The sequence below is a fragment of the Meriones unguiculatus genome, chromosome 15, assembly GCF_030254825.1.
Source record: "Meriones unguiculatus strain TT.TT164.6M chromosome 15, Bangor_MerUng_6.1, whole genome shotgun sequence".
Classification (NCBI taxonomy): domain Eukaryota; kingdom Metazoa; phylum Chordata; class Mammalia; order Rodentia; family Muridae; genus Meriones; species Meriones unguiculatus.
The window spans coordinates 15,817,419-15,829,878 of NC_083362.1; the positions used below are offsets into that span (position 1 = coordinate 15,817,419).

Below are 12,460 nucleotides of genomic sequence, written 5' to 3' on the forward strand. Positions count from 1 at the left end.
AGGTCTGTGATTTTCTAGAGACCCAGTGACATTGGCAGATGATTGTAGGCGATTTGCAAGTACTCCAGCCTTGATTCCAGCTGAGCCACAAGCTTACCAGTTTTCTAAGCCACCGAACTCAGACTTCAGTTGTCCCTGTAGCTAAAACCTATTTGCCACAATCATCTCTCTTATCTCATGTTTGGATTTTTTGTTTTGCTCCTTTTTTTCTTTTTTAGTGGAAAGAAGCAAAACCTGATGAATTAATGGATTCTAAATTGAGATGTGTATTTGAAATGCCGAATGAAAATGATAAACTGGTAAGTAAGAACTATCAGATAATTGTTTTTGGACCTGGGGTAGCTAGTCATGTTATGAGACTTAAGTTAAAAAAAGCTTGGTAATGCTATTTGAATTTTATGATTTATTTCTTTAATTTAGTGGTTTTATTTTTGCTTTGCTCTTCCAAAACTAATAAATAAACTAGATTTGTCTATAGCCTCTGCTGCATGCTAGGTTTTTTTGTTTTGTTTTATTTTAAGATTTTAATTTGTATGTCTGTGCCATCTGCTTGTGGGTGGAAGTCAGAACAGGGTGTTGGATTCCCCTGGAGCTAGAGTTACAAGCAGTTGTGAACCACTTGAAGCTGGCTGGGATCTGCACTTGAGGCCTCCGGAAGAGCAGTACCTACTCTCAACCATGGAGACCTCTCTCCAGTCACACAGTAAAGATAGGTTTCTGTGATGCTGTCCTCATGTCTTCTTGTTCTAATAGTTCTCATTGGAAGCTGCATTCTAGAGGCTTGATCAAAGTAGATTTGTTTTTGGTGGTGGTTGCAGATGTTACCGTCTTTGCTGTCAGTAAGTGCATAGCATTAATGTGCAGCAGTAGGTGATTTCTCTCCAGGGACAGTTTACTTGTTCTCTAGGAACAATAAAAAGACATTTGAAGTTGTCAGAACTGAGCAGTTTGGAGGGACACCAGCTTTTTTAACATAGGCAGTCTTTGTGACAGTCTGGTTCAAATGTCAATGAAGGTGAGAGTGTGAAAATAATGATTTGGTCTGATAACTCATTTAATGTTGTTATATTATGGTGATAATATGTTTTTATTATTAGGATACTTTGAGAAACGAGTGCTCTACAGACAGGCCCTGGCTGTCCTGGAACTCACCATGTGAGCCAGGCAGCCTGCTGTGATTAAAGGTGTCCATCACCATGCCTGGCTTAGTTACAAATTGTTTTTCTTCATTTTTTGGGAGAATTTTATAAATAGCTGATGTATTTTGATCATATATGTCCACTTTTCCTCCTGGATCTCCCTCTGTGATCCCTTTTCAACTTTTTTCCCTCTACTTACAAATATATTTCTCATACATGAGCTCTCCCCTCTGTCTCCCTCCCTTTCTCCTCTACTTGCAATATAATTTATCCCTAGCTATATATCTGTCTGTCTTATCTGTCCATCTGTCGCATACGTTCAGGAGCTGGAGGGATGGCTCAGTTGGTAAAGTGCATCAGGCACTAGTTTCAGTTCCTAGCATTCATATAAAAAGCACCACAGGTGCTGTGTGTATCTTGAGCTCACTGACCAGGCATTCTAACTGCTGTCTCCACTGGAGAAGGGACAGTTACCAGGAGTTCACTACTCTCCATCCTTGCTGAACTGGTAAATCCTGGGTTCTGGGAGAGGCCTCTAGGAAAATAAGGTAGGAAGAAATTGAGGAAGACATCAGCCATAACCTCTGGCTTCCACATACATGGACCTGTTAACCCCTCTTTCTCTTTCTCTTACACACACACACACACACACACACACACACACACACACACACACACACACACACTCGTTCAGATAAGCATGTGTGCTCCGTCATATTGTTACTATATCATCTGTCTTATACTTTCTCTATCTCCCTATTTCTGTATCTAATAATCTGTGGACCTACCTACATGCTTTTAAAGCAGGGTTTCTGCTTTGTTCTGGAACTCACTCTGTAGACCAGGGTGGCTGAAACAGAGATGCACCTGCCTCTGCCTCCTGAGTACTGGGATTTTAGGTTTGTGCCACCACCCCCTGGCTTAATTACTACATTATTATTCTTCGATTGGTTGGTTAGGAGGCTTTTCAATTTAGTTCTTAGCACTTTGACCCAAGTAATCATTAGTGACCTTTAGTTTTTAGTGTTTTATTATTATATATACTAGTTACATATAAATAGAATTCATTGTTATATTTTCATATACATACATATTTTGATCATGTTCATCTCTTGTTACCCTATTTTTCTGCCCACTCAAGTTTCCTTCCCTTTTCCTACTTTCATGTCTTTTTCATTAAGGTTGTTTACAGGAGGATGGTGCAATTTTGTTTACAGGGCTCCTGTTCGCCTTACTAATGACAATGAAGACAAATACTTCTCCATTAACAATTAGCCAAGCATGAATTCTTGAGATGGCATGGGACTCTGTGAGCTTTGTATCTTTATGTGGCAGTGTTTTGGCATGCTCAGTTTTGTGGAGTGCTTGTGTAGGTAGTCAAAGCTGCTATAAATTGAAGAGTGCCATGCTTGTGACCTGCTGGGAAATCTGAGCTTCACTGTGTTCCCATTCTTTGAGCATTTACATTTTTTCTGCTCCTTATCTTTTTTTTCCTGAATCTGTGGAGGGGATTGAGTGTTTGTCTTGTTTATGATTTTGTCATCTGACAACCATATGTTCTCAGTATTTTGACCAGAGATGAGTCTTTCAATCCTCACTGACTTTGGAACTTTGTTTAAAGAAACAACAACTTTATTTTTATTTTGTGTAGGCATGTTTTGCCTTCATGTTTGCCTGTGTACTACATGTTTTGCTTTGGTACCCACAGAGTCTAGATGAGGGTATTCAGCCCCTAGAACTTGTGGTTGTGAGCTGCCTTGGGATGGTGGGGCTCTAACCCAGGTCTCTTGAAGAACAATCAATATTCTTAACCTCTGAGCCGTTTCTCCAGCCTGTTAGGAACTTTTAACCTGGCTAGTACTTTTCTAGGCTTAGACTTAAATCATTTCTTAAACTTTAGAAAGGTGGCATTGGCTGCTCATGTCTATAATCTTAGTACTTCGGAAGTGGAAGCAGGAAGATTGCTATGAGTATCAGCTATGAGCTCAGCTTGTGCTACAGAGTAGTTAGGTCTTTTCTTACCAGACCAAACCAGACAAAACTCTGGGTCCTTTCGGAGAAGGCATTTCAAGATGACAGAGAGGGCACTAGTCATGGCAGTGATTTTTAAGACAGTGTGTAGCAGATCCTTAGAAAGACTTCCTGAAGTACTGTTTTGACATAAGCATAGAAATAGTTTCTAACTATCATGGTCCTTAACCTTGCTGTTAAATTTTTGATTTGTTGTTTTAGAAAACAGGGTCTTACTCTGTCCCAGGATTGTCCAAAACCCACTCAAACTTTTGACGGTTGTCCTCTCTTGGCATTTTGAATGCACAATGTAGTTGAGGAATGAGCCCTTATGATAGTTGGCAGGTATTTTTGAACGTTTAGAATTCCCATTTCAAGATTCACATAGAAGATGAGACATGGTGGGGTAGGTGGCAGGTTGAGTGTACCCGTGCCTCGACTTAGATCACAGCACCACCTAAACTTGGGTGAAGGCTCACTGGCCTGCATTCCCAGCTACTCAAGAAGTGGGAACTGGACGACAGTTGGAAGTGTTCCGCAAAAGAACAGTCAAGCGTTTAAGCACATGCTGTTTAAGCATACCACACCTGATGAGGAATCTTGATCTTTTTAGGTATGCTGTTTGTTTGGGTAGTTCTCATGTTCTGGAAGCAGGGGAAGGGAAACATGTTATTTTGTTGATTTCTTAGAATTTTAGGATTTGACACTATAAGGAAATGATTCAGGTTTAGAGATCATATCATAAGGTAGCAAGCAAACAGTTTGCTTTAGAAGTATAGTGTTTTAATTCTTGTTTTGGTTTTTAGGAAGTTATTTTTAAAATAGCAGTTCTAATGTATTTGAACTACCATTAGTGTATGGATTTTTTTTGGGGGGGAGCTCTAAAATATTTGTTTTATAATTAGGGTAAACCCAGGAAATGTAAATTTAGTTTAAAAGGAGACATTATTATTTTTTTCTGGACAGCAGAAAAAAGATAGTACTGTTGTTGAGTATAGTCATCTGTGTCATTTGCTCTAGTGCTAGGTAACAGCTGGTGTTTGCCTAGGCACATTTTCTTTACTAAGGAAAGTGTCTTCAGTGTCTTCAGGAGAACTGTTCACTGAAGAGCCTTTCAGGTACATGACGCAAATTGGTGACTTGTTTCTAAAATGACGCCCTATAAAATTTAGCCCTTCTTAGTTATTGTCTGCTTTATCTTATGGAATACTCAGTGTCCACTTAACTGGTGGCTTTTATTCTGTCCTTTGTTTTGTTGAGGCAGCTTCTCTTCTGGAGTCCTGGCTGTCCTGGAGTTTACTATGTAGACCAGACTGGCCTTGAACTCACTGAGATCCTCCTGCCTCTGCCTTTCAACTGCTTGGATTAAAGGCATGCCCCACACTGTTTCTGACTCAGTTACTGGTGGTATTTTTAACGATGGAGTGAGGCTTTACGATATTTTATAACTTATTCAGTATGAATTTAGATTTTTAAAATATTGAAAGCCTTAACTCTGCTTGACACTTTCTAGACATAACATCTGAGAGGTATTTTTTGCAAAAGCTAATTTGCTTTAATGACGGCAATGGAACTGAATAGGGCAGGAGTTCAGGAGCATTTTTACAATGGCATTTTGTATTTCAGTATACGTGCTTTGTGTTGAAACAGACTAGGGGATGCCTGTTAAATATTATTTTGTGCCAAATTTTTTGAGTTACTATTTTTTAACTATATTAAGAGAGTTTAAAAGGTAAGTAGAGAACTGGAATTGTAGTAGGATAACCATAATGTTATATGAATCTTTGAGTTTTTTATTGACCTTGTGTGTATTTGTGGGGGGTGGTGCTTAATGGGAACAAAAATTCATGTAAAGTGTAAAGGCTAAGAGAACATGAAATTGAATATTTTTCAGGTAATGACAAGTATTAGTTTTTTTTTTTTTTAAGTCACAGGATTAAAGGTAGAAGTAAATATTCTTTAGGACAGTATGAACTTAGCATAAATTTAAGTATGTACATTTTTATAAATGAAGATATGCAAACAGGATATATCTAATTTTGTGTAGAAATATTTATGAAAAGCTAGCTCAGAAATGTTTTGTTTTTCTGTTCTGTTTCTGATGCATTAGTTATTTTTACAGAATAAGATGTCAGTATTTTATGGGCTAAAGCTATTTCTGTTAGTTGTTTCCAGTATCATACAGGAGAAATCAGTTGGTGTGAATCTGAGAATATTTTTCCCATGCTACCTCAGGGTAAAGCTTCGTCAGGGATTGCTACAGCTGCCACTTCAATGAGCAGTGTCAGCAGTACAGTCGCAACACCTGCCAGTTACCACATGAAGAACGATCCCAGGGAACTAAAACAAGTGAAGCAGGTTTGTCATAGGAGCTAACAGAAGTAGGAGTCTACTAGTGTTAGTAAGTTAATGTAGATACCAAGCATATACATAATTGAGTGTATTAATAAACAGTTAGAATTTGAAAAATGCTGTTTTGGAGACAGGGTCTCATGTTGCTTAGATTGGCCTCTCAACTCACTGTGTAGCCCAAGGATGTCCTTGAGCTTTTTATGCTTCTGCTTCAACTTATAAATGCTGAGATTACAGGTGTTGGCCACTATCCATGGTTCTGCAAAGGGGGTAGAGCCCAGGGCTGTCTGTACACTAGCCCTGTGCTAATTAATTAAGCTCCACCAGCCCCAGAATTAAAATTTTAAACTGTATTTAAAATGACAATAGAACCGAGAAGCACAGACAATTCTGAGTAGAGTCACAGTATTGAGCTGGGCATAAGTAAGTGTAGACAGTATTTAAGTTGGTGTAATTTTTCCTGTGAATTTAGATTTGGGGAGCACATGCTGAAAATTGAATTTGAGAATTGTCCCTATATGGAAGCCCAGAGAGGCCATTGCACAGAGTTGTGAAAGTATAGTCTGGATTGCACTGGAGACTCCAAGACGTTGGAGCTGTCAAAGCTATGGGATGCCTGCTCTGGAAAACTGTATACATGAAGTAGAGCCAGTCCAGGAACAAGAAGTATGTTGCAGTCCACAAAGCTGGAAGGAGTGCAACATCCAAATAGCCTTTTGACATTCTATACAGAGTGAGAAGATTTGTAGCTTGCCTTGCTGTGTTGTGATTTTTCGTAGGTCCAGGGTTTCCACCATGCTGTCTTTCCGCCTTCTGGGGCAGTAACCTGAAGGCAGGAACTGATGTAGGCTGCATGAAAATTGTATTTTATTCTTGATTTGGAGAAATAAATAACCTGTATGTGTTCTTTGAAAAATAGAATTGAATATGATTTTTGTTTGAATTATCATAATAGATACTTAGTAAGTAGTAAAGATAGGAGCTAACAAACACTGCTTTTCAAAAAGCATTTGGCTTGTAGGAAAGAAAAATAAAATTATTTTGTTGTCAAATACAAGAATAATAACCTTTATAACTGTCCTTTGTTTACTTGCAATATCCAGGGTTCAAAAAGAAAAAAAAAATTGTGACCAAAATGAGGTCATAGTTGAACTCTGCATTTATGTGCTTGAATGCTAATAGGGTTAAGTTAACCGGATTTGTTGGTGGAATGAATTCTGTATAATTCTTTTTAGAATTTATTACTAGAAATACTGTTAAGATTAATAGGTAAATGCTATAGGTTCTTATACTTCCATTTGGTTTAGAAGAGTATTGCATACTAACAATGCTTTAATGCTTTTTTTTTAATTTTCATTTTATATGTGGTTGTTTTGCTTATATTTATGTATGTGCACCACATGTGGCTTATGCCAGTAGAGGTCAAAAGAGGGCATTGGGGCCCGTGGAGCCAGAGTTACAGCTGAATATGAGCCACCATGTAGGTCTGAGGATCAAACCCAGGTCTTCTGGGAGAGCAGCCAGTGCTCTTTACTACTGCACTGTCTGTGGCACCCGATAAGCCTTTAAATACCTTTCATTAGCCGGGTTTATTGGTGTAGTGGTGCACACCTTCAATCCTAGCACTTGGAGGCAGAGGCAAGCAGAGCTCTGTGAGTTCAGGGCTAACTGGCCAGAAAGCTAGTTCCAGGCTAGTGGGCTACATATGAGGCTTGTCACAAACGAACCAACCTTGTTTAAATATCTGTTTGCCTTTGTAATTTGGAATTACTTACTTTTTGTGACCAAGGGCCTAGAGAAGCCATATATTTGCTCTTAGAGGAGAAAGAAAAAAAAATGTAGGGAGCCTTGTTTTTCAGATATTTTCAATTCCCAGATTTTAATTATGACAGCACAGCCATAGCTGTGACCTTTGCTGTACACCACCCTTATGTGTTGACACCTTTACTCAAGGGAGTGAGAAGACTGTTCTTTAGCTCCTCTCCTAGAGCATCATTGCAGATGCCTGCTCTGTCATGGGTTTCACTTTTCCCTTCTAATTGCCTCCTACAAAGTTACTGAATGTGAAATCCTTATGGGACTGCTGCAGGATAGGTAAAAGGATATAAAATAGCGGAAAATGTATAACATACTGGTCTGTTGTCATGACATCTTGCCTTGACTTTTAGCATATTTTAACTTGAGGTGTTAGCATGGTTTTACTCTTGTTGGTAAGAGTCATGGCATGTTGAATCTTTTTATTTGCTCATTTCCTGGTCCTAAGAACAGTTTCCTTTTTCTGGATCAATCTGAAGTAACTTTAAATAAAGAACAAGCTGGCTTCCTGCAGCCAAACTCACTGAGGAAGGTCCCATTAGTAAGTACTTACCTAGTCACCTGGTTAGTGTACCCACAGAAGACTCAGCTTTCTCTCTTGATCCCCAACTATTCCAAGTTTTATATGTTTAGATATTAAGAGATGCATAATTTAGGTTGTTTTTTTTGCATCTGCTATGTACTATGAATATGCTATAAATTCTAAACAATAGGAAGTTGCCCATCAGACTTCTAACAAAAGTAGAACGTTGAATGATTTTGATAGTCACAGAATGAAATATTTAATGAAACATTGTGTCGTGTTAAATAATTAAAAGAGTCTAAAGCAGGATGTGCATCTGTACAGTTACATGAATGCTAGCTTTTTTATTTTGTAGTACTGGGGGGGGTTGAACCAAGGGCCTTACACATTTTATAAAATGAATATGAAAAAATAGCAGGAACAGAGTTGGGCATGGTGGCGCAAGCCTTTGATCCCAGCACTCAAAGAGGCAGAGGCAGGTGTGAGTTCAAGATCCATGTGAGGACAGCCAGGACTACAAGAGAAACTTTGTAGGAGTGGGGAATGAATAAAGAAAGTTTAAAAAGATACAGGAGGATACTATAAACAGTAGTTTGTTTGGTTAATAATATAGTAAGGATGGTTATAATGTTTGTCCTGGCTGTACTGATAACTTATTATGTAGACCAGGTTGGCCTTGAATTCAGGGTACATCACACCCAGCATATATATTTTTCTGGGGGGAATTGAAACTTTATTTTAAAAGCCATTGAAATTATTTATTAGCTTCATATAATTTTGTAGTCAACCTTAGGCTGACAGAATGATCTTTTTATCTCAAGTTTTGCTCCAGTACTGAAAATTAGCATAGGAGTCTGTGCACATGAACGCAGGGAAACAACATGTCTTTTTTAAAATCAGAAGGTGGACTGCAGGCCGTCATGGTGGTGCACACCTTCATTCCCATCATTCAGGGAGGTAGGGGCAGTTGGATCGCTGTGAGGTTAAGCTCATCCTGGTCTGCAAAAAAAGTCCAGGACAGCCAAGGCTACAAAGAGAAACCCTGTTCCCAAAACAAAACAACAAACAAACAAACAAACAAACAAAAAAATGGCTAAAGGTTAGTTGATTTTTGCTGCTGTTTTATTTTTTCAGAAAGGTAGTTTTTGTGTCTGGATGACGTCTGTGGAGCCCGGAGTGATAGTTAACATTTCCTTTGCTGTTTCTTGTTGAACCAATAAAGAAGTCTGAACCCTTAAAAAAAAAAGGATTGTGCAGGACAGGATTTGAACAAAATCACTTTGAAGTTAATTTAATTTTTGTTAAGGAAAAATTTAGAAAATATTGTTAAAATATATGAAGTATAGGTTTTTTTTTTTATATTAGAGATAGGATTGGTTGGACATTGGGGAGGCTTTTGATAAAAAGGAGTATCAGCAAGAGAAACTCAAATTGATAAGCACCTTTCTCAGCTGTGAAACTTGAAAAGTGGCAGGTCAAACCTAGTATTCTGCATTAGAACACCCTGTGACATTATTGGCATTGACAGCTTCAGGAGGAAGAGGTGATTTGGCTCACAGTTTGAGGGTACAGGCCAGCCTGGTAATGGTATCATTAATGAGGCTGGCAGCTGGTTGTCAGACTGCCTCTGCAGGCAGGAAGCAGTGTGTGCTGGTGCTCACTCACTCTCTTTATATTCTGTTCAGAAGCTACTAGCATTCAGAATGGACTGTCTCCTTAACCAAGTACAGAAAGTTTCCAGACATGCCCACACTTTGGTTTATAATTCCAAGTCTGTCTAGTTAACAGTAGGAACCATTGCAGCCTAATTGGCAGCCAGTGTGGTTATATAGAGAAGCTAATCTTGGTATAAATGACTACTGTGGAATGTCAGAAAAATTAATTTTGTAAATATCTTTATTAGCATGAAAGCTTACCTTTCCTTCTGTCTGTCTGTCTGTCTCTTTCTCTGGTTGTCAGTAGTAAACCCAGGGTCTTCTGCTTAGTATCAAATATTCTATTACTGACTTAACTTCCCAAACCTTCTGAAACCTTTTAACGATTAAAAATATAACATGAAAAAGATGACTTTATATTGATGCTGCTGTTATGTGTAGCATAAATGATGTTGGCATTAAGGACACTGAAACACTTTAAATTACGGCTTAGAAGTGAGAGTGTTGCCATAGGTGTCCAACTGCTTATGGTTTTGGGCCTTACAGTTTAGAAAGTTGTATTAAGTTTCCACTTAATACACAGTTCCACAGTGAAGCACACTACTCGCACAGTCTTACACCTTGAAGAATCGTCTGTGGTTAAGACCACGGGCGGTTTCCCTTTAAATATTTGGATCGTTTAGTTACTTTATTCCATTAATAGACATTGGATTTTTTTTTTAACCATATGTATGTTCTTAGGTGGTTGTCAATTTATTGGAATGATTATGAGGCTGTTCTGTACCTTCCAATTCTTAAAACCTTATTTGATTGCAGAATCAGACCATTGAAAATTACATGGAGCTTTTCATTCATCATGTTTTCCTTGACTGACTATTCTTGCTTGGCCAAAATGTGTGTTTAGGGGTAAATAATAAAGAAAAATGATTCTTCCTTTTGAAATTCTGGAGGAAAGAATGTAAAAGATAAATTATCATGATACCTTTTAAGTGCTATGTTAAGGTGAGTGCCAAGGGTGCTGGAGTAGGGGAAGTAGGCTGCATATTTTGATTAACTGCTGGTATTTGATGACATACCCCATTGAAAATTGCTACAGATGAGCATACTTGGTACTTTAATAAAATATTAGTAATTAGTCAACACTTGCCATTTTTTTCAATGACATTTTTTGAAAAGAAAGATGAAGAATTTAGATTTTTTTTAAATTAAAGATCCATCAATGTTTTTTTGTTAACAAATTTCAATATCTTTGAAATACAGAATGATATGGAACCTAGCAAAGCTGTTCCACTGAATGCATCCAAACAAGATGGACCCCTGCCAAAACCACACAGTGTTTCACTCAATGATACAGAGACAAGAAAACTGATGGAAGAGTGCAAGAGACTTCAGGGGGAAATGATGAAGCTGTCAGAAGAAAACCGACACCTGAGAGTAAGTTTCCTTGGTTGGAAATGAATCAGTTGCAATAAAGGTATAAAGAATGTGTTAATATCTTTTAGCAGTCTTTGTATGTTTCTGTTTAATCTTGTTGGTAATTATTTTTTTTTTAGTTCATTTGATTGTGCTTATTACCTGGAGCTAATTGGTATAAGATTAAAAAAAAATGGAAGTTTCTGAAAAACTAATGAAAATAAAACAGTACAATTATTATATAAACAATTATAAATAAATTATTATAAATGGTCCATATTTCAGTTTTCAGATATTTTTTGACTTTTGATAGCATTGTTGTTGTCATCAATTCCCCCCCCCCCGAGGGGGTCTCTCTGTGTAGCCCTGACTGTCCTGGAACTCATTCTGTAGACCAGGGTGGCCTCGAACTTAAAAGTTTCGCCTGCCGCTGCCTTCTGAGTGCTAGGATTATGGGAGTTCACCACCATGCCTGGCAGTAGCATTATATTTTTGATAAACCCTTTGGAAAGTGAAGATATCCCAAGTGTGAAAATATACCCAATACACAACACTTTTCTTGTGTATTGAACTAGTTTAGCTTAACCACACAACACATTAGCACAGTTTATCCCTTGTGGTCATGTGCCTGGCTAGGAGCAGCAGTGTGCTTTTCCTTCTCTGTACATCTCTAGAGGATCATAGCACATGTCACTACCCTGGAAAAAGTTCAGAATTCAGAGTACAGTTGTAATGATGTGTATCACTTTTCATACTGCCCTAATGTCAAAAACAGTAAATTAAGCCACAGTGAAGAGGGAGATGCTGTGTTAAGTGGTTGAGGAATGTTGTGAAGATAAAATAATTTATATCAAGTAAAAATCCTCTACTCTTTTCTCAGGTTGTATAACAGCACCCAGTAAAAACCAGCCACATAGTTGACAGGTATCTGTAATTTCCCCAGGACCACATGACACATGGGGCCATAACCACCTGCTTTGAGAAACTATTGCTTTCTTAGGAGAAGCCAGGGCGAAGCCACATCCCCTAAAAACAGGGCTGTCAGAATGCTAAGCTTAGTGCTGTGGGAAACCATTTTATAAGAAGAGGCCCGCTCATTCTTCTGCATGGAGCAGATAAGGCTCTTTAACACAAGAAGCAATTTCCAGTCTGGGTGAGAGCTTCTAAGAGGGTCCCTGCACCCTAAATTGCGTGTGTGTTGCATGGTGACCTTTCACACACCCCTTCTTGATTTTGATTTGAGCATATCAAAACTGTATGGTAATGATACTCTGTTCTTAAAGTATACTTCCTTTCTCTAAATCCTGTAATATATTATCTCCTTCAATAAGTCCTGTGCCTGCCTGTGGGTTTTCAAGTTGTATTGAGTCAGTAAACCTTCTGAATTTAGGTGTGCTATTGGTATTCTTTGGCTGATGGCTGTAGCCAATTTAAAATATCATAGCGCATATCGGGAGTAAGCTTACGTGTTGTTTTGTTAGGAATACCTTTCTCCGTTTAGTTTTAAAAGTCAGGGTTATTGAGGTATAGTTTACATCATATGAATGCACCTG

At 38.2% G+C, this 12,460-nt stretch overlaps 1 protein-coding gene across 2 annotated transcripts in view; it reads left to right on the forward strand.

The window, feature by feature from the left end:
* The window catches only part of Vapa (VAMP associated protein A), a 32,309-nt gene that overhangs the window by 18,881 nt on the left and 968 nt on the right, over positions 1-12,460 (forward strand). Inside the window, exons 4-6 of one of the 2 annotated variants that reach the window (XM_021653530.2) lie at positions 219-299; positions 5,385-5,507; positions 10,755-10,928. In XM_021653530.2, coding sequence (XP_021509205.1) covers positions 219-299; positions 5,385-5,507; positions 10,755-10,928 — 378 coding nt within the window. The remainder of the gene's footprint in view (positions 1-218; positions 300-5,384; positions 5,508-10,754; positions 10,929-12,460) is intronic. The other variant, XM_021653531.2, reaches the window with a different exon arrangement.